The sequence below is a fragment of the Procambarus clarkii genome, unplaced genomic scaffold (genome assembly GCF_040958095.1).
Source record: "Procambarus clarkii isolate CNS0578487 unplaced genomic scaffold, FALCON_Pclarkii_2.0 HiC_scaffold_95, whole genome shotgun sequence".
NCBI classification, from domain to species: domain Eukaryota; kingdom Metazoa; phylum Arthropoda; class Malacostraca; order Decapoda; family Cambaridae; genus Procambarus; species Procambarus clarkii.
Window position 1 is genome coordinate 4,722,919 of NW_027189128.1, and position 21,561 is coordinate 4,744,479.

The window sequence follows — 21,561 nt, forward strand, 5'->3', positions numbered from 1 at the left end:
AAAACTGTGTGTCAAGTAGCCAGGGAAAAGAAGATTAGAGAGCGGAAAAGACAATGACTTCAATTCACTAACTCTATTGGATGGGAAACATCTGCAAGACAAGTTTGGGCAAAACTTCAGATAGCTAAGGGGGGGCAGAGCCCAGCCTGCGGCTCACAAAGACCCCCAGGGTAAGGTTGAAGAACTAATTCACAAGTCGAGTGATGCAGCATCCTCCTCTTGCCTCCCTGCAGAAGTAAGCAGGGAACAGCTCCTGCGACATGATGACAGAAGGATGCGGATAACAAGAGCACAATCTAGTGATGATGAGTATGGGGAACCAATCACATTCCAGGAAGTAAAGGGGGCTATGAACAAGGGTAAATGTACAGCACCTGGTGAAGATGGCGTCACCTACGACATACTCAATGCACTGTGTGAAGTGTCTGGAAATCCACTACTCCATCTGTTTAACAATTCATTCCTTAGTGGAGTGTTGCCCAGACAATGGAAACACGCAAATAATGGTGCTTCCAGTACGACATCCCTTTTTACCTTGTTGAAGGCATTTTTAAAGTCTAATTTAATTACTTAATTATTTTCTGGGAGGTGCTTAATATAGGTTCGTGCTGCATGAGCTGCTGCTTCACAGCCATGGGGGGGACACCAATACCTGGTTGATGGGGTCGAAGCTTCGTTGCAGCTTCCATGCTGATGTTTCTGATAGCTGCCTTGGCAACGAGGCACCAAAGTGTGTTACCCACGGCAATGGGTCTGGCCCCACCATCCTTCTTCTTAAGGGCACAAAGGGATGCTCCGGAGAAGAAGAAGAAGAAGAAGAAGAAGAAGAAGAAGAAGAAGAAGAAGAAGAAGAAGAAGAAGAAGAAGAAGGGTATAACTGTATCTGGAATCAGCTCAGAGAGGCCGGTGTTGACAAACTTCGTGACCTTTCACAGTAGTGGCTCAGTAATTTCGCCGAGAACTGGGTTTGCAATCTCCTTGAAATGCTGAGGTTTTACTCCAGTGTATCCCCATGCTGAGCCTGGCGGTAATTACATGATAGATCGGTACACCTCTGACGCTTGGATGAAAAGAGGTCCCGTGTCTAGGACATTTGTGTTCCGAGCAGTGGGTTCCCATGGTACTCTGGGAGGGTGCTTCTTTCTCAGTGAGTCGGCAGTAGCAGCATTTCTAGGTACGATTGTGTCTTCACTGGTAAGTAACCGAATTGTCCCTATTGTGTTGCCCTCTTAAATTTTTTGGGTAACTTGTGTTCCTAGTTAAAAATTGTCATTGGAACTCTTCGGTCAACCAAATCAGCTTTTGCGTTGGGGAGGGATGGGGATCAAGTTGTCAGCTCTGGGGAAATTATTTATTGCCCTAGTGACTGATGAGGCTAGTGACTTGCCTCCTCTTGCAGGTACGCCTAAGCAAATATTGCCAAACAGGTGCAAATTATGCCATGCTTTGATAGTGGCCGCGGCATTAAGGTTTGCAGACCGTTCGTTCACTTTTCTAAGATCTGTATATTTCCCTGCAATTGGGCACGCTGCTTTTGGAATGTGGGAAAGAGTTCTAGTGGTGGATGCTTTGATTGTCCCCAGGAGGTCATTAGATAACATGAATTTTGCTGGGTTGTGTGGGGCTGCCTGGAGGACCTATGGGCCTTCTCTCTCTACAGGTTCTGTCCATGAACCCCTCACAACCGTTGTGTTCGCGTAGGGTTCCATCGATTCTAAGGCTGTGAGATTCGTCACAAACTCAACACGTTCCTCTGGGTAGTCTGGTTGCACCTCTTTTTGCATCTCTGGGAGAACGTCTGGGTTCATTGTTCCCAGGACCGTGTTCTTGACTTAGGTGTTCCTGGTTAGTTGTAGCAGTCCCTTCCATACCCGGGCTAGCTGAGACATCGGCGGGCCCAGGGCGGGCGTAGCGTGGGAGGGTAGACACGTGTGTAGTGGATGAGGAGAGTGGGGTTGTTAGCTGTCCCTCGCACTCACCACTCATGTGAGTACTTGTGTCACCCTCCCTTTTGGTAGGAACCTGAATGTCTGCTGTGAACTGTGCCATATCTGAGTGCCTGGAGGGTAACACATCTCTGCAACAAACACTGTGTGGGTGCTGTTCTCCCCTAGGTGTCCTGTTTGCAAACTTCTACATGGGTACCATCGAGCAAAAAGTCTTAGTCGACATGAGCTTGAAACCGGCCATATACTGCAGGTATGTTGACGACATTTTTACACAGGTACCTGATGTCAGACATCTGCAGGAGCTAAAGGAGGCATTTGAGCAGAGTTCCGTGCTGCGTTTCACTTACGAGATGGAAAAGGATGGGAAGCTGCCCTTTCTAGAAGTAACAGTAATGGAAAAGGGCGGAGGTTTCCACACTGCAGTCTACACTAAGGAAACAAACATAGGAATGTGCCTAAATGCCAACAGCGACTGCCCAGACAGGTACAAGAGGAGTGTTGTTAACGCATATGTCGACCGTGCTCTCAGCCACAGCTCAGAATGGAAGCAAGTCGATGAAGAACTCTGTAGGGTAAGGCAGGTCCTAGTCAATAACGGCTTCTCCAATGGTTTCGTCGAAGACATCATAAGAAGGAAAGTGAAAAGCCATGCAACCTCTGAAGAGACAACTAACACAACACCTATACCCCCTATTAGACTATTTTACAGGAACTTCTTTTCCACAGCTCATAAAACGGAGGAAAGGGTCCTGAAAGATATTGTTAATAGAAACGTTATCCCTACAGACAAAAATCAGAGGATACAACTGACGATTTACTATAAAACCAGAAAAACGGCCAGCCTACTCATGAGAAACTCTCCAGACACAAAACAGAACGCTTTAAAAGAGACTAACGTCGTCTATGCCTTCAAATGCCCTCTTGGGGACTGTAAGCTCCAAAAAACCCAGTATATAGGCAAGACAACAACATCTCTTTCTAGGCGTTTAACGATGCATAAGCAACAGGGCTCCATTAAGGAACATATAATCTCTTCCCACAACCAAACCATCGCCAGAGAAATCCTAGTAAACAACACAGAAATCATCGATAGATACAGTGATAGCAGGCGGCTTGACGTTTGCGAGGCACTACACATCAAGAAGTCAACACCAGCAATCAACAGCCAATTATTGCACAACTATATTCTACCCACCTCAAGACTCCGCTCCAATATAGAAGCATCAAGAAATATGGACCAATAGGCTTTCTACAAACACTTCTATTCAATATCCATTGTTTCGTGTTCTGTCTTGTGTTGATGAAATTAATACCCTATTAATACTCTTGTTCTGTCTTGTGTTGATGAAATTAATACCCTATTAATGCCACATCTTGTTCTGTCTTGTGTTAATGCCACATCACCCCTTCCACCTCACTCAAATGTAGATATAAAATCGGAGATGCGTAAGTTCTATTCAGTTGTGTATTTGTGAACTAAAGACTTTGAAAATGTAATAAGTTTTACGAAACGCGCTCGTGTCGCGTCAGACTAGAAATAAAAATGAATTTTGGAGAATTGATTTTTGATTTACCTCCAACAGTGAAAAGAAATGTACGAAAGATTGAAAAAATTCGTGTTAGAATTATTAATCTTACTTTTCGGTCATATTTAATAATATATGTCTACAGGAAAGACTGCTACCAAAATATAATAATATATATATATATATATATATATATATATATATATATATATATATATATATATATATATATATATATATATATATATATATATATATATATATATATAGAACGCACTTCTCGGCCTACTATGCATGGCCCGATTTGCCTAATAAGCCAAGTTTTCCTGAATTAATATATTTTCTCTATTTTTTTTCTTATGAAATGATAAAGCTACCCATTTCATTATGTATGAGGTCAATTTTTTTTTATTGGAGTTAAAATTAACGTAGATATATGACCGAACCTAACCAACCCTACCTAACCTAACCTAACCTATCTCTATAGGTTAGGTTAAGTTAAGTAGCCGAAAAAGTTAGGTTAGGTTAGGTTAGGTAGCCGAAAAAGTTAGGTTAGGTTAGGTTAGGTTAGGTAGGTTAGGTAGTCGAAAAACAATTAATTCATGAAAACTTGGCTTATTAGGCAAATCGGGCCTTGCATAGTAGGCTGAGAAGTGAGTTCTGGCTACTAGGTACGACATATATATATATATATATATATATATATATATATATATATATATATATATATATATATATATATATATATATATATATATATATATATATATATATATATATATATATATCCATGCGGCCGTGGCAGGCGGACACGTGGAGGATGTATATATATAGGGGTAGCAGCAGCAGGCAGCAGCCAAACTATCCAGCCTCTTGAAAAATGTCAATGACTCCCCCGGAACCATCAACGCATGGCGCAACCTTCTCCTGTTTGGTAACATATGCCTAGCTGTCCCTGCAAGGAGAGACAAATCACTAGCTTCCTCAGTCATTATGGCTATAAATAGTTTTCCTAGAGAGGACAACCAGGCACCCCTCCCCACCCGTGCCAAAAACACCCTCGGCAGGAAAGATATCAATAGCAGAACCGATTCATCCAAAATCAAAGCAACAGTCAGCAAGAAAATAGAAGAAGGCAACACAATAGGGGCAATCAGAGTCATCATCAATGAAGACACAGTTGCCACCAGGGATGCCCATACAGCACAAGCCCTGAGGGAAAAACACCCACCCAGAGCTCCACGTGACGACAGTGTTCCCCTAGTCGGTGTCACCAGAGCAGAACGCCTGTGTGTGCTCGAATCCATGGTGCATAAAGCTGCTTTATCCTTCCCACCAGGATCAGCACGTGGGTTCACAGGACTACGACCCAACCACATCAAACAAATGCTCAACCCTGCACTGGGAGACATTGCACAGGGCCTCCTGGTGGAACTAACTAGATTCGCCAACACATGTCTAGCTTGCAACATACCAGAGATCATACGGCCTCTCTTTTTTGGCGCTACCCTCTGTGCCCTGAGGAAAAAAGATGGAGGAATCAGACCGATAGCTGTCGGCAATTCACTCCGGCGTCTCGTCGCTAAGGCTGCTGCTAGAGCAGTTAGTCAGGCAGCAGCCGACATGCTGAAGTCAAAACAGCTTGGGTTTGGCATTCCCCAAGGGTGTGAGGCAGCGGCTCATGCAGCTAGAGCCTACATTGCCAACATTACGAATGAAAAAGCCCTGATAAAGCTGGACTTCAAAAATGCTTTCAATCTGGTTAGAAAGGATGCAGTACTCAGTACGGTTCATCGCCTTTTTCCTTCCCTCTACACGTTTGTAAACTCATGCTACAGCAAGAATCTAACTCTGTTTTTTGGGGAACATGAAATTGAATCACAAAAAGGTGTCCAACAGGGTGACCCCCTTGCTCCCTTTCTTTTCTGCCTAGTTATCAAGGAAGTCACCGATAACCTGTCCAGTGAGCTCAACATTTGGTTTTTGGATGATGGTACTCTAGCTGGCTCCCCAGCCTCACTCTTGGACGACATAAGAATAATTCAGGAGCAAGGAGCAAGCCTAGGCCTCACCCTGAACCCTTCCAAGTGCGAAATAACCTCCACCAACCAGCACATAATAGAGCAAATAAAGGTTGTTTTGCCTGACATTCATACAACCAACCCTAAGGACAGCACACTCCTAGGTGCTCCTCTTGGAAGGAATGTCATCGACGGGGTCTTTGGTAAGAAGATCACTGACCTGAAGAGGATGAACGAGAGGATTGAAGACATCGATGCTCATGATGCACTTTACCTCATCACCAGATGCTTGTCCCTCCCCAGGCTGACCTACTTTCTAAGATGTTCGCCATCTTTCAACAATATTAAATTAGAAGAGTACGACAGCTTGCTGAAATCAACACTAGAAAAAGCCCTCAATCTTTCCCTCAGTGACTTACAGTGGAAACAGGCCTCCCTTCCTGTCAGACTCGGGGGCCTCGGCATGCGCACAGCAACACAAATTGCTGTACCAGCGTTCCTGTCCTCTTCAGTGGGGTCTGACAACTTGGTGAAGGAAATCCTACCTGAGCACCTAGTTCAACAGGCAGGGGTACATGATCCCAGTTTCACAGACTGCACAACCAAATGGGTCTCTCTCGCAGGCCCAGCACCCCAACCACCGCCTTCTGAAGCCCATAAGCAATCCAGCTGGGATCGCCCCATTGCCGACCAAGAAGCTGCGACTTTGCTAGAAGCTGCAACAACACCACATGACACTGCCTGACTTAGAGCTGTAGCAGCTCCCCATGCAGGTGATTTCCTATTAGCAACCCCTATGTCAGCAACCGGCACCAGTTTCACACCGCAGGCCCTCCGAATTGCCGTGGCTCACCGCCTCACTGCCCCAATCCACACCGAATACAGGTGTATTTGCAGCGAGGCAGAAGCCGACAGATACGGACGGCATGGCAGTCTCTGCCAAAGGACAGGAGGATGGCATGCAAGACATGGCGAGGTCAATGCCATTATTAAGAGAAGCCTTACCACAGCTGGTTGTCCAGCAGAGAGAGAGCCCCGTTACCTAATGTCCCGCAACTCTGATGAGCCTGTCGGTCGCCCAGATGGAATCACGGTGAACCCCTGGAAGAATGGTAAACAGTTGGTGTGGGACTACACTTGCGTTTCAACTTTAGCCAATACCTATGTTGACTTCAGTGCTACACAAGCAGGAGGAGCTGCCAATCACCGCGAAGCGGCCAAAGCACGTAAATACAGAGACCTTGAGAACCACTACAATTTTGTCCCCATTGCCTCAGAGACACTTGGTGCCTGGGGTAAAAGTGCTGCTAGCTTTTTGAAGGAGTTGGGGTCTAAGCTAATCGAAACAGAAGCGCGTTCTGGCTACTAGGTACGACATATATATATATATATATATATATATATATATATATATATATATATATATATATATATATATATATATATATATATATATATATATATATATATATATATATATGTTGTACCTAGTAGCCAGAACGTCGTACTCGGCCTGCTATGCAAGGCCCGATTTGCCTAACAAGCCAAGTTTTCTTGAATTAATATATTTTCTCAAATTTTCTTCTTATGAAATGATAAAGCTACCCATTTCATTATGTATGAGGTCAATTTTTTTATTGGAGTTAAAATTAACGTAGATATATGACCGAACCTAACCAACCCTACCTAATCTAACCTAATTTATCTTTATAGGTTAGTATAGGTTAGGTAGCCGAAAAAGTTAGGTTAGGTTAGGTTAGGTAGGTTAGGTAGTCGACAATTATTTATAAAAACAATTAAGTCATGAAAACTTGGCATATTAGGCAAATCAGGCCTTGCATAGTAGGCTGAGAAGTGCGTTCTGGCTACTAGGTACGACATATATATATTAGTATATTTTGGTAGCAGTCTTTCCTGTACACATATATTATTAAATATGACCGAAAAAGTAAGATTAATAATTCTAACACGAATTTTCTCAAAATTTCTTATGGTTCTTTTCACTGTCGATGGTATTTAAAAAATCAGTTCTCCAAAATTCATTTTTATTTCTAGTCTGACGCGACACTTGAACGCGTTTCGTAATAACTTATTACATTTTCAAAGACTTTAGTTTACACACACACAACTATAACCTGCAAACACTAAACAGATTTCTTACTATGCTATAATTCAAACGGCTTTTCATTTTATATACCTGCATTTGGGTGAGATGATGTGTTACAACAGTTTTGGATGAGGTGAAAACAAACTTTCAACACAAGATACAACACGAAATATTGGGTAATATTAAGTAAACTTAAAGGAGAAGAATGGAAGTAAATGCAAATGGCCTATTGGCCCATATTTCTTGAGGCTTCTATATTGGTGCAGAGTCATGAAATGAGTAGAATATAGTTGTGCATTAATTGGCTGGTGTTGACTTCTTAATGTGTAGTGCCTCGCAGATATCAAGCCGCCTCCTATCGCTGTATCTATCGATGATTTCTGTGTTTTTTGTTAAGACTTCTCTGGTGATGGTCTGGTTGTGGGAAGAAATTATATGTTCCTTAATGGAGCCCTGTTGCTTATGCATCGTTAATCGCCTGGAAAGAGATGTTGTTGTCTTGCCTATATACTGAGTTCTTTGAGGCTTACAGTCCCCAAGTGGGCATTTGAAGGCATAGACGACATTGGTCTCTTTCAAAGCGTTCAGCTTTGTGTCTGGAGAGTTTCTTATGAGTAGGTTGGCAGTTTTCTTGGTTTTAGAGTAAATCGTCAATTGTATCTTCTGATTTTTGTCTGTAGGGATAACGTTCCTATTAACAATATCTTTCAGGACCCTTTCCTCCGTTTTATGAGCTGTGGAAAAGAAGTTCCTGTAAAATAGTCTAATAGGGGGTACAGGTGTTGTGTTAGTTGTCTCTTCAGAGGTTGCTTGGCGTTTTACCTTCCTTCGTATGATGTCTTCAACGAAACCATTGGAGAAGCCGTTGTTGACTAGGACCTGCCTTACCCTACAGAGTTCTTCATCGACTTGCTTCCATCCTGAGCTGTGGCTGAGAGCACGGTCGACATAAGCGTTAACAACACTCCTCTTGTACTTGTCTGGGCAGTCAATGTTGGCATTGAGGCACATTCCTATGTTTGTTTCCTTAGTGTAGACTGCAGTGTGAAAACCTCCACTCCTTTCCATGAGTGTTACATCTAGAAAGGACAGCTTCCCATCCTTCTCCATCTCTTCCCTTGTTACGAACCCGGATCCAGCGTCCTAGCCTGGAGCAGTGACAAACACGCCATCTGTGGGTCAGCTCCCGAAACCCCCGCCAAACGAACGACGACACCTAGTGAGGACAGCGTGTACTGGCCTCGAGGACCAGTTTCCAGTCTGGTTCAGCGCTCAGCACCGCCGCTCCTGACCTCTGGTGAGGTGGTGCTCCGACGACAGCGCCATCTATGGAGTGGATATGTCGGGCGTTTGTATCTGAGCCTGTGAGTGTGGTGTATTAGTGTCCCGGTTATTAATGACGTGTCTGCTTACAGAGCCGACCTGGGACCACTGTGTTGAAGGTGGAGTCAGTCTACCCGAGGCAGCCAGTCTCCATACTGTCCAGTTTGCTGCAGCTGTTGTGACGTCGTCCCCCCGGAAGAACACTGTGGTGTGTTAAGCCTGCCAGTGGAGTGGCAGTGGAAGGATTTACCCGGGACCGACGGTTGGAGACGATAATCCACTGGGGTATTGAGGACAGGAGGGTGATTGGTGATATCACACGAGACTCCTGTCTAGGGCGTACCCCTTTTATCGTTCGTGGAGTGGCCGTGCCAGCCTTGGTGGCTCAGTACCTGCCAGCAGACCTGCTGGACGTGTGGTTGACGGCCTCCACGACGGTGCCCCCAGTGGACCTGTGTTGTGGCTGACCTGTGGCCAGGGTAGACTCGGCGTTCTCAGAGGACACGTCTTGAGGCCACGAAGAAAGCACCGCGGACTCGGCACCTAGCTTCGAGGATCCATAGTCTCCAGCAGAAGACTACAGTGTCGATCCCCTTGTAAAGTGTTAATACCCCTCCCCCTTGTGTACTCTTTTTATTTTATATATTTAAACGGTGATGGTGAACATTATATTATATTAAGTTCTTACCTTTCTTTCCCTACTCCTTTTAAGTTACTTGCGTCACGGATCGCATCCCTTGATAGCCTCTACTGGCTTGGGGCCGGATATATATCTTCCTCTAACTACATCAGAGTAAGAACCCCGTTGCGTCCCGAGAGGGCCGTAACATAATTGGCATCCCCAGCGGGATCCGTCCCCTTGTTAAGTATGTTTGACAGGGGTGGTGAAGTGGCGTAATCCCTGTAAATAATTCCCCCTGTGTGCGACAGTTGTGACGTTATACGTCCTGTGCGGTGCTCAGAGTGACTAAGTGCGATATTGTGCAGTGCGGTGCTCGCTGTGATTAAGCGATTAAGTGCAATATTGACTAGTGCGGTGCTCAGTGATTCAGTGCAATATTGTAGAGCGAAGTGTTCGCTTGGATTCAGTGCAATATTGGGTAGTGCGGTGCCCGAAGTGATTACGTGCAATATTGGCAAGTGCAGTGTTTGGTGCGATAAAGTGCAATATTGGCGTAGAACAGTGCTCGGTGTGTTAAGTGCTAACGTGTAAGCAAGGTGTTAAGTGCAAAGTGTTCCATCTGTGACAATGGCAGACAAAGCTACCATCGATTATCTGGACGATGTTCAGGCTTTTCTGAACAGAGTGGACTGTCTTGCCAGATTAAAGTATCTGAGCAAACCGGAACTTGTACTAGTGAGCGCCTACCTGGAGATCAAGATCCGTGCCAGTGATTCCCGTGTGGAGATCTTGTCCAAGGTTCACCGGCACCTGAAGGCAGAAGAGAAACAGGAAGGCGAGACTCCTAGTACAAAGGAAGGTGAGGAAATAGCTTCCACGGAAAAGGAAGATAAGGGCAGCGACGTTGATAGTGATGCAGGTGAGCTTAATATCAGCTTCCTAACAGTCAAAATGCGTGCCCTAGAGATCAATCGTGAAATAGAATGGAAGAAATTAGAAATGGAACGAGAGAGACAAGATAAAGAAATGGAGATGAAAGAAAAAGAATTGGCGATGAGGCATTTAGAATTAGAAAGAGAAGAAAGAAGAGAAGAACGAGAAAGAGAAGAGAAACAGCGAGAGAGAGAAGAAAAAGAAAGACAGAGACAACATGAACTAGAAGTATTACGACTAGGCGCTGGACAGAGACAAACTGGAGTAAGCGGTTTCGATCCGGTAAGGAATATCAAAATGGTCCCCAAATTCAACGAGAGAGAAGTTTCGAAGTTCTTCGCAGCCTTCGAGAAAGTCGCTGCCTCTTTGGAGTGGCCAAGGGAGAATTGGGTCATCATGATACAGTCAGTCCTGACTGGGAAGGCCCAAATCGCCTACTCTACGTTATCCCTTGACGACTCCGGCGATTACGATATGGTGAAGAAAGTGGTGCTCATGGCGTACCAATTGGTACCTGAGGCTTACAGGCAGAAGTTTAGAAACCTGAAGAAGACCTCAGAGCACACTTTTACCGAATTCGCCACGATCAAGGAGCGACTTTTCCAGGAATGGTGTGCCTCTCGGAAGGTGGAGACCAGGGAAGACCTCGAACAGCTGATTCTGCTCGAGGACTTCAAGGATTGTTTGTCTGTAGACCTGAAGACGTACTTAGAGGAACAGCAGGTAGAGACCTTGAGTGCAGCAGCCACCATGGCTGAAGAGTACATCCTGACTCATAGGCCGTCTGCTAAGTACGTCCCAAGGCATTACCAGCGCCGGTTTGACAGACCTCACGACGAAGAAGAAGAAAGACCCGTCCCACAAAGTGTTAAGAAGACTCCCCCAAGTAGCCCTCGAAGAACAAGTCCTAGTAGTCCGAAACACCGTAGTCCGAGGAGGAACATGGTGTGCTGGACTTGTGGGCAGAAAGGGCATATAGCTGCTAGGTGCCGAGGCAGAAGAGGTGGCAGCGCACGAAGGGAGGTGATGTTGATCAGTTGTGTTACACCACCAGCAGGAAACCAGTCTACGACGAAGCAGGAAGGACCAAGTTTGTTGGCCCCTCACACTTCAACCGGGTATGTAACGAGTGATCATACTGGTAGATCAATTGTAGTGCTCAGAGATAGTGGAGCAGCCCAGTCCCTGATCGTGAAGAGCTCGTTACCCGAGGGAGTAAGTGTGGATGGGCGACAAAAGGTTGTCCTAGTTGGGTTTCCTAGGACGCAGTATATCGCCCCCTTAGTGCCAGTACATCTTGACTCGCCTTATTTCAGCGGCACATGTGAGTTGGCAGTAGTCGATACCCTCCCTGTGGCTGGGATTGACGTGGTACTAGCCAACGACCTGGTGACCGATTGGAGCAACAATCATCCCAAGATAGCGGACGAGTCAGCCAGAACAGTACAGTCAGAGGTGTCTACAGGCAATGGTAATGTCCTGGTAAAGACAGACCCGGATGTAAACATATTTAATTTGTCCTTTCACCCGCAGATCGACGATATTCTAGCAGTGTCTCCTGATTCTCTCGACGAGGAACATGAAGTTAAGAAGGCAGAGGTACCTGAGCAAGAAGAGAGGCCTTGTGTGCGGGCACCCACGGATACCAACGAGTCTGGAGCGAAGGCGGATGTGTGCTTGCGGTATGGCAAGTTACAGCATGTAGTGAACCAGCCAGAGATTCCCCAGACGTCAGAGGTAGGTGCGGTGTGTTCAAAAGGTCTAGTGCCCTCTTCGGTCCAAGCCAGGCGTGTGGATGTGGCCGGCTATGGACATGACAGGCTCGGGAAGCTTATCCCTCAATTGGCCTCGTGTTTCTTAGCGATATTTTGTTTTATTCTCCTATGTATTCTATGTGTTCTCAGTAAGGACCGGTGGACGACCCGACGAATGATGGCCCCCATGAACATCGCGAAAAGGTCCCAGGGATTGAAGATTTGTACTGCAAGTGTTGCAGTTGAAGAAAGGACCTGGAAGGTAATGGTAGATACAGGAGGTACGAGAAATGATAATATGAGTGACTGTTTCCGACAGGTTGACACCCCCCACGTGACTGCTGAGCCTCAACACAGCGTTATGCGGAACGTTGGTCGACCTGACGGTGGCAGAGTGAATGCCATCTGCGACGTACAAGTAGCCCTGTTGGGACTAGGTGTGAACCTAGTAGGGTATGCTGTAAGTATTGACTTACCCACTGTCGCGATCACTCTGAATTATCAGACCCCTGTATTCCAGGTTCCTGTCTCCCTGAAGGATCATCGGACCGGCACCAGAAATGCCGTCTGTGGTCAGCCATCATCGGTGCCACTACACAGGGAAGTGTCGAGTCGCCCCAGATCGTGTCTACACCGATCCTTACTCGAGAGAGGTGAGATGATGCCCCTGTTTGCTATCGCAGAGGTGGTGTGGAAGATTACGTCAGGCAGGTCATCGCCTGCCATTTTCAAGCTCCCTTTGTGCCAGGGTTTCTCAGTAGAAAAGTTCTGTGGACAAGACAGCCTCATCTCTCCAGTTCATAGTATAAGTAAGTCCATTTGGAGTTGTGTCGCCCTGCTAATTTGGTTTGTGTTTTTTATAGAACTCCAAACCAAATTCTTTTTGGTGGGGAGGTGTTACGAACCCGGATCCAGCGTCCTAGCCTGGAGCAGTGACAAACACGCCATCTGTGGGTCAGCTCCCGAAACCCCCGCCAAACGAACGACGACACCTAGTGAGGACAGCGTGTACTGGCCTCGAGGACCAGTTTCCAGTCTGGTTCAGCGCTCAACACCGCCGCTCCTGACCTCTGGTGAGGTGGTGCTCCGACGACAGCGCCATCTATGGAGTGGATATGTCGGGCGTTTGTATCTGAGCCTGTGAGTGTGGTGTATTAGTGTCCCGGTTATTAATGACGTGTCTGCTTACAGAGCCGACCTGGGACCACTGTGTTGAAGGTGGAGTCAGTCTACCCGAGGCAGCCAGTCTCCATACTGTCCAGTTTGCTGCAGCTGTTGTGACGTCGTCCCCCCGGAAGAACACTGTGGTGTGTTAAGCCTGCCAGTGGAGTGGCAGTGGAAGGATTTACCCGGGACCGACGGTTGGAGACGATAATCCACTGGGGTATTGAGGACAGGAGGGTGATTGGTGATATCACACGAGACTCCTGTCTAGGGCGTACCCCTTTTATCGTTCGTGGAGTGGCCGTGCCAGCCTTGGTGGCTCAGTACCTGCCAGCAGACCTGCTGGACGTGTGGTTGACGGCCTCCACGACGGTGCCCCCAGTGGACCTGTGTTGTGGCTGACCTGTGGCCAGGGTAGACTCGGCGTTCTCAGAGGACACGTCTTGAGGCCACGAAGAAAGCACCGCGGACTCGGCACCTAGCTTCGAGGATCCATAGTCTCCAGCAGAAGACTACAGTGTCGATCCCCTTGTAAAGTGTTAATACCCCTCCCCCTTGTGTACTCTTTTTATTTTATATATTTAAACGGTGATGGTGAACATTATATTATATTAAGTTCTTACCTTTCTTTCCCTACTCCTTTTAAGTTACTTGCGTCACGGATCGCATCCCTTGATAGCCTCTACTGGCTTGGGGCCGGATATATATCTTCCTCTAACTACATCAGAGTAAGAACCCCGTTGCGTCCCGAGAGGGCCGTAACATCCCTCTAGTGGAAAAAGTAGCTGATGCCATGCTCAGCGTCGCAACATCAGACAAGGAGAAAGCCCGCCTCAGAGCAGTGCGTGCCCCCCATGCAGGAGACTTCCTCCTGGCAGTACCCATGTCAGCAATGGGCACGCGCCTAGATCCAGAATCCCTTCGTGTAGCAGTGGCCCTCCGCCTTGGTGCCCCAATTCACACTGAATACAAGTGTATTTGCAACAGGGTGGAAGCAGACCAATACGAACTGCATGGGTTGCATTGCGGAAGCACAAAGGGCTGGCATGCAAGACACAACGAGGTCAATGACATCATCAAGAGAAGCCTCGTCTCGGCTGGGTGCCCAGCAGAGACAGAACCTCGCATCCTAGGGGTCCAAAACCCGGACTTCCCCGCACTTCGCCCTGATGGCATCACCATATACTCATGGAAGGAGGGTAGACAGTTGGTGTGGGACTACACATGTGTATCCACCCTGGCTGACACCTATGTACACTTCGGAGCTGATCAAGCAGGTGGGGCGGCCAACCACAGGGAAACAGCAAAATCACTCAAGTACAGGCGACTGGAAGATCAATACCTCTTTGTTCCCATAGCGTCTGAGACGCATGGCCCCTGGGGCAAGAGTGCCTTGGGATTTCTCAAGGAATTGGGTTCCAAGCTCATTGACGTCACCAGAGACCCAAGGGCTTCCAGTTTTTTATTTCAGCGTCTCAGTGTGGCGATCCAGAGGGGAAATGCTTGCTGCGTCCTCGGTTCCTGTCCAGAAGCGGAGGTGCTTCAAGAGATCCATAACCTTTAGGCATTTGTCTTGTATGTTTTGCAACCTTTAAATACACAATAAAGGAAAAAAAAAACAAGGGGAAGGGGGTGGTAGGAGAAAAGCACACAGAAACTGTATTGGAGGGGACCTACATTCCCTCCAATGCGTTGTGTGGTTTCCTCCGAGGCTATGGGTCCCCCTTCTTCCAGGCAGAGGTGGTACTCCCTTCCCTATATATATATATATATATACATATATATATATGTGTATATATATATACATATATATATGTATATATATATATACATATATATATATGTATATATATATATATACATATACAATAAAAATAGGCCTTCTGCAGTTACTTACCTTTAATACCTGTTTGTATTTCATTGTTTCGTGTTCTGTCTTGTGTTAAAAGTTTATTTTCACCTCATTCAAAAGTAGTGTAACATGTCACTTCACCCAAATGTAGGTATAAAAACTCGAAAGATGTATAAGCTCTATTCAGTTAAAGTTGTGTGTGTGTGTGTGTGTGTGTGTGTGTAAACTAAAGTCTTTGAAAATGTAATAAGTTTTACGAAACGCGCTCAGGTGTCGCGTCAGACTAGAAATAAAAATAATATGGACCAATAGGCTTTCTACAAACACTTCTATTCAATATCCATTGTTTCGTGTTCTGTCTTGTGTTGATGAAATTGATACCCTATTAATACTCCTGTTCTGTCTTGTGTTGATGAAATTAATACCCTATTAATACCACATTTTGTTCTGTCTTGTGTTAATGCCACATCACCCCTTCCACCTCACTCAAATGCAGATATAAAATCGGAGATGCGTAAGTTCTTTTCAGTTGTGTATTTGTGAACTAAAGTCTTTGAAAATGTAATAAGTTTTACGAAACGCGCTCGTGTCGCGTCAGACTAGAAATAAAAATGAATTTTGGAGAATTGATCTTTGAATTACCATCAACAGTGAAAAGAAAAGTAAGAAAGATCGAGAAAATTCGTGTTAGAATTATTAATCTTACTTTTTCGGTCATATTTAATAATATATTGTATTTATCTCTAAACCATTGCACTATATATCAAATATTTATTTGCTAAACATTGGTTAACCTATTTAGTTTTAGTTAATTATGTGGCAAGTAATTGACTTACTGAGGTTGGCTTAAAACCCTGTGTTATGTCCGAGTTGCTGAAATAGAACATTTAGTGAAACATCTTAACAATGATCCCTGACAAAAATAATTATCACGAACTGTTCCCACAACATATATTATAATGTATATTATAATATACAATATAGGAATCCGGGTGCTCAAAGTCTTTCATCATGTCTCCGTGGTGTAGTGGTAAGACACTCGCCTGGCGTTCCGCGAGCGCTTTGTCATGGGTTCGTATCCTGGCCGGGGAGGATTTACTGGGCGCAATTCCTTAACTGTAGCCTCTGTTTAACGCAACAGTAAAATGTGTACTTGGATGAAAAAACGATTCTTCGCGGCAGTGGATCGTATTCCAGGGACCATAGGATTAAGGACTTGCCCGAAACGCTATGCGTACTAGTGGCTGTACAAGAATGTAACAACTCTTGTATATATCTCAAAAAAAAAAAAAAAAAAAAAAAAAAAAAAATGTAGTAGATCATTGTTAAGGCTTATGTAGCTCTCGCAGTGAGCTTAGTACTGTATTTTTATGGAGTTAACTAATGAGGTGGTCTTGATTTTGCATAATGGTGACTGGCTCCTTTGCTGGAGTGCCTTCGGTGTGGCCTCACACTTCACTTAACTATTGTTTTTCTAAGGTTTGGCACGCTTAGTTTACTTTAAACCATGTATCTCAATGTTTATACTGTTTTAATAGGTCATGCAAAGGTCCATGGGTATCCTAAACTGCTGAAATCGCACAGCTTGATGCACGTGGTGTTTCCTACTGGTGACGAGTTGTTTATTGTTGGGTTTGTTTATTATTTAGTTCATTTATAGTTATGTTATTTCACCACAATACCTGTCCACGGAGTAGCTAAACAGTTTGATGTGATATACACTGGTGTATAGTGTGTTCTGGTGTTTTGGTGTGATGGTGTCTGCGAGCTCCATCAACTGTGGCTGCACATCCCACTTCACACTGGTATTTTATATTTCCACACCTATCATTTTTAAACGGTTTATGAGAACTTTAATCAGTTTTATTTGACGTTTACACCACTATACTAAGGTCCTCGGGAATAAAAACGGCTGAAAATTAGCGTTTGGTGGTGGAGTGTTTAGTATCATGGCAGCGTCTAATAGTAGTAGGCATCCGTCAATCCCGTGGGGTTATGGGGATGTGCCCTGGGGGTATAGTTGGATGAAACGTCTGCTGTGGCTGAAAAATCCAACCTGAGGATGACAGTCCCGACCGCTGAGAGCGCAGACAAACGTCGAAGCGGGTGAGTCTGACTGTGGTCGAGTCCTCCTCTAAAGTCTATTATCCTCAGCCTGCCTCTTCAGTTCACCCTCTAATTGCTGAAGTCTTTTCTGCCTTTTGCATCTCCAGGCAGATCTGTCCGCAGCTGCTGCCTCCCAAGTGGTGATGTCGATGTTCGTGTTCTTGGGGTCGCGTTTTCAAGCGTCTTTGAAACGCAGCCGAGGTCTTCTGGTGGGCCTCTTTCCTGTTGGCAGTTCTCTGTACAAGAGGTCCTTCGGTATGCGGCCATCTTCCATGCGTGTGGCATGACCCAGCATTCGCATGCGTCTCTGCTTCAGGAGAGTGAACATTGAAGGGATTCCTGTTTCCTCGAGTACTGTGTTGTTGGTGACGTGGTCTCTCCATGTAATGTCAAAGATGCGTCTCAGGTTCCGCATGTGGAAGGTATTGAGCCGTCTCTCCTGGTGAGAGGTCAGGGTCCCGAATTCGGAGCCGTAGAGAAGTGTACACACCACACATGCCATGTAGACTCGTCTAAACACTAGCTATATCCACACCTAGGCGGGCATAGTCACCCCACCCTGTTTTAAAGATCAATTTATACAATCGTTAACCACCCTTATCTGATTAAACAAATATTTTTTGTTTATATGTATTTATTTGGGACTATTACCATGATAGGCTTATAGCTATTGGATTTAATTAAAAATATCCTGATATGGAACCCATTATAGATGCCTTCCTGGGGTGGTGTCTTTAAAATGATGTTCATATCTTGACTAAACATTCTCTATGTCCTGGGTGGGCGGGACTTTGTTCCATAAATCGCTAGACATAAGCTTTGTGCTCTCTCATACACCATATAACTCACACATGCTATACTCTATTTTGAAGGAAAATTTCCATCTTTATGGGAAGGAAATGATTGTTTGAAGTCCATTATTTAGGACTGAGGCAAGGCGAAAATTTACCACGTTTACTCCCCATCGGTTTGAAAGTACAAATGCAAATTTTTTTTGTACCTCTGTACGGCTGTCCTTTGACGGATGGGCCGTATTGATATTTGTAGAGTTTCATGTGCTAATGCTGTGGGTTGCCCCGGATTTGTAATCCCCCCTTTGGATTCTAAGTGTACTAGTTTGTCTAGTGTTTTCAAGGACGTAGCTCCTTTAGACTGAACTTTAACAATCCGCAAAATTCTCTGACTGTCTGGGTGGACAAATATTACTTTTCCTAACTGTCCTTGGTCCATCAAAGTCCACCAGAACAGTATCACCAGGTTGTATATTAACTTTGTTATATGGGGAAGTTATCCCATAATGGTGCTCGCTTAGAGAGATTAGGTACTCCCATGTCCATATTTCATTCCACTTAAATATTATGTTGGAGAGATGCTTGTTCCCTTGTACTAACTCAATCACCCACGTATGAGGGATCTCTGACATCCTCATCTGGTAAGGAAGGTACTGGAGTCATGGGTCCATGGAACATTTTTGTTTTTTTGGAGATATATATACAAGAATTGTTACATTCTTGTACAGCCACTAGTACCAGTAGCGTCTCGGGCAGGTCTCTGGAATACGACCCCCACGAAGAATCGTTTTTACAACCAAGTACCCATTTTACTGTTGAGTTAAACAGAAGCTACAGTTAAGGATTTGTGCCCAGTAAATCCTCCCCAGCCAGGATACGAACCCATGACAAAGCGCTTGCGGAACACCAGGTGAGTGTCTTACCACTACACCACGGAGACTGGCAAAGCATTAAGTGAGCTGGACTACTGGCCATCTGAGATATAAGTCAACGGCTGATTATTTATTCTAGACTCGATTTCTGTGACTACTGTTTGGAGCTCCGTGAGATCTATCTTCTTTCATCAAACCTCCGTGCCATGGAGCTCAAGATAGGATGAATTTCGTTTACACATTTTTTCCAGTGCATTATAGGCTTCGGGATAACTTGAGCAGTCACATCAGGTGTTACTTATAAATTGATCTAGTAGCTGCACAGGTAAATAAACAGATGTACACCTTGTCAGATGTCCATCTTCTACACCTGTATATGGTTTTTATCATATTCCTAAGTTGTGAGAAGCTGTACAGTTTATGGCGTTAGCCGCTGGTTTATCAACAGCGGTCATGGATTGTGTAACAATGACCAGTGGCTTTTGGGCCAACAAGCATTAACTCACTATAGAGGCCTCTGGTGCTCAATTTCAACCTTAAGAAAGTACTTAATCTTCCTCTTGTTAAGTGATTCAGGAAAATTTCCTATAGAGTCTAGATCCTACTGTTTATGTACTGACTCCAGTCCATCATCAATTATGTGACTGATTTCTTAGAGTAATTGTTCTTGGCTCAGTCATGCTACAATGCCAGTTTCAGAATATTTCTGCTCAACAGGAGTTGTTGCCCTAAAACGTAACACTGGCCGGGACATTAACTTCCCTCCTGTAGACTAACAAGTACATTTCTAATGTTTGTTTCCCCCAAGATAAATGAATTGTTTTAATTAGCACCCGTAAGGATGCCAATATCTGTTATGTATATAGAATTTATCTAGTGGTCTGCTAAGATAAGCCCCATTTTGTTTATTGAATCTTGCTGTGGCTCCGAGACCAGTCACTTGTAGGACTGTCGGCATTGATTCCACAACAAATACATACAATGGTCTTATACATTTCCCTAGAGGAACTAGAAGTTTTACTACCTTGTGTTCTTGGTGCCCTGTTATAATTTTATGCTCCAAAGTAAGGCTCGTGGTGTAGAACTTTCCCCTAAGTAAGTGAATCTCCTGGCCTCAAATCAATAACTTCAAAATGTCTATGGTTGAGTGACAGTCAAAGTAAAAATCCACACGCTTACTGGGTCGAAATTACTACAAGACACCTTATATACACAATATTTACTTAACCGCAACAAAGGACATTTAATCACGAAGTTAACAAGATACAAGTCACATCAGTTAGTTGTCACTAAGCAAATATGATTTATGAACATGGGGTACACTAGATAGCGTGGGACAGGCTGCTAAGTTGTTGACAAGGTGGGTGGTAACGTTACTTGCCCAGAGTTGCGGCCATGATTTACATTGCATTTCTGCTTTGGTTGAGCCTCACTCTAGGAATGTCAAAGAATTATTTGTTTCTGGTGTTATGACTGAGTTCTATTTCAGCCTTCTGAGAACCGCTTAAGGTGAGGATTGGCATTGCATTTCAGAGTTTTTATGGATATAGAGAACACTGAGAATGTGTTTCTGGATATTTAATTAACATGTTCAAGGATTTCGGTAAGAGAGCAGAGTAGTGTCTGGGACTCGAATTTTGTGATTGATCTAATTGCTGATTTTTTGTCGAGTAGTTAGAGGTAGACGGTAATTAAGGGTGGTGGACCCTCAGGCATAGAAACTGAGATTATCCTTTTTTTGTGGTGAATAGGTTACAAGAAACTTCAGTCAGAAAGGACAGAACTATTCTCACACTATTTGTGAGAATAGTGTATTTTTATTTTTTTTCATATTTTCATTTCATTTCTTAACCGTTTTTCTTATATTTCAGTGATGGGAACATCAGATCACTTGATGTTCCCGATTTTTTTATGGGAACATCAGACCCTTTGGGAAGGCATCAGACGAGCGAGTGGGGAATGATGGGGATGATGAGGGGACGGAAGTGAGAGATGGTGCGGAGGACGAGGGGAGAAAGGAGGGGGTAATTGTGGGGAAGGGCACAGGGGAGTTTGAGATGGTGGGGACGAGGTGATGGGGGAATGGTTGCGAGGACTGGGGGGACAGGGAAGGTTGATGTGATGTGCGTTGCTGAGCCACAGCAACACGTGGCCGGGTACTGCTAGTATGGTAATAATAATGTACACACCAATACAGGTCACTGAGACCAACAACAATACACTAAACCAAAGTACACCAGGTCACAGAGACCACATAAATACAGTAAACACAACACACCACACTGACACACTCACGTGTCAATAAATCAATAATAAACACAAAGTAAATTAGTCTTACTTGGACTTACAGCAGGTCCCTGGAAATAAAGACAGAACGGCATGGACACGGGTTAACACACAGTGATGGTATAACAATAAGCCACACTAAACACAGTAAAATACACACATCACAAAGACAACTAAATGTGTAAGATCTGAATGTGTAAGATGACAATCACACTGAAGATCTGGCTACAGTATTCACACAGAAAAGCTGTAGTA

The 21,561-nt window shown here is 44.6% G+C and overlaps 1 protein-coding gene across 1 annotated transcript; it reads right to left on the reverse strand.

The window, feature by feature from the left end:
* Nucleotides 1–17,532: 17,532 nt before the first annotated feature.
* Nucleotides 17,533–17,859, reverse strand: LOC138360103 (uncharacterized). Its single transcript, XM_069320044.1, has one exon. It carries the CDS (start codon nt 17,857–17,859, stop codon nt 17,533–17,535), a length of 327 nt encoding a protein of 108 aa, XP_069176145.1.
* Nucleotides 17,860–21,561: the final 3,702 nt, after the last annotated feature.

Bases quoted from the DNA above. Each gene is read 5' to 3' on its own strand.
- LOC138360103 (XM_069320044.1), bottom strand. From the start codon at position 17,859: ATGGCATGTGTGGTGTGTACACTTCTCTACGGCTCCGAATTCGGGACC.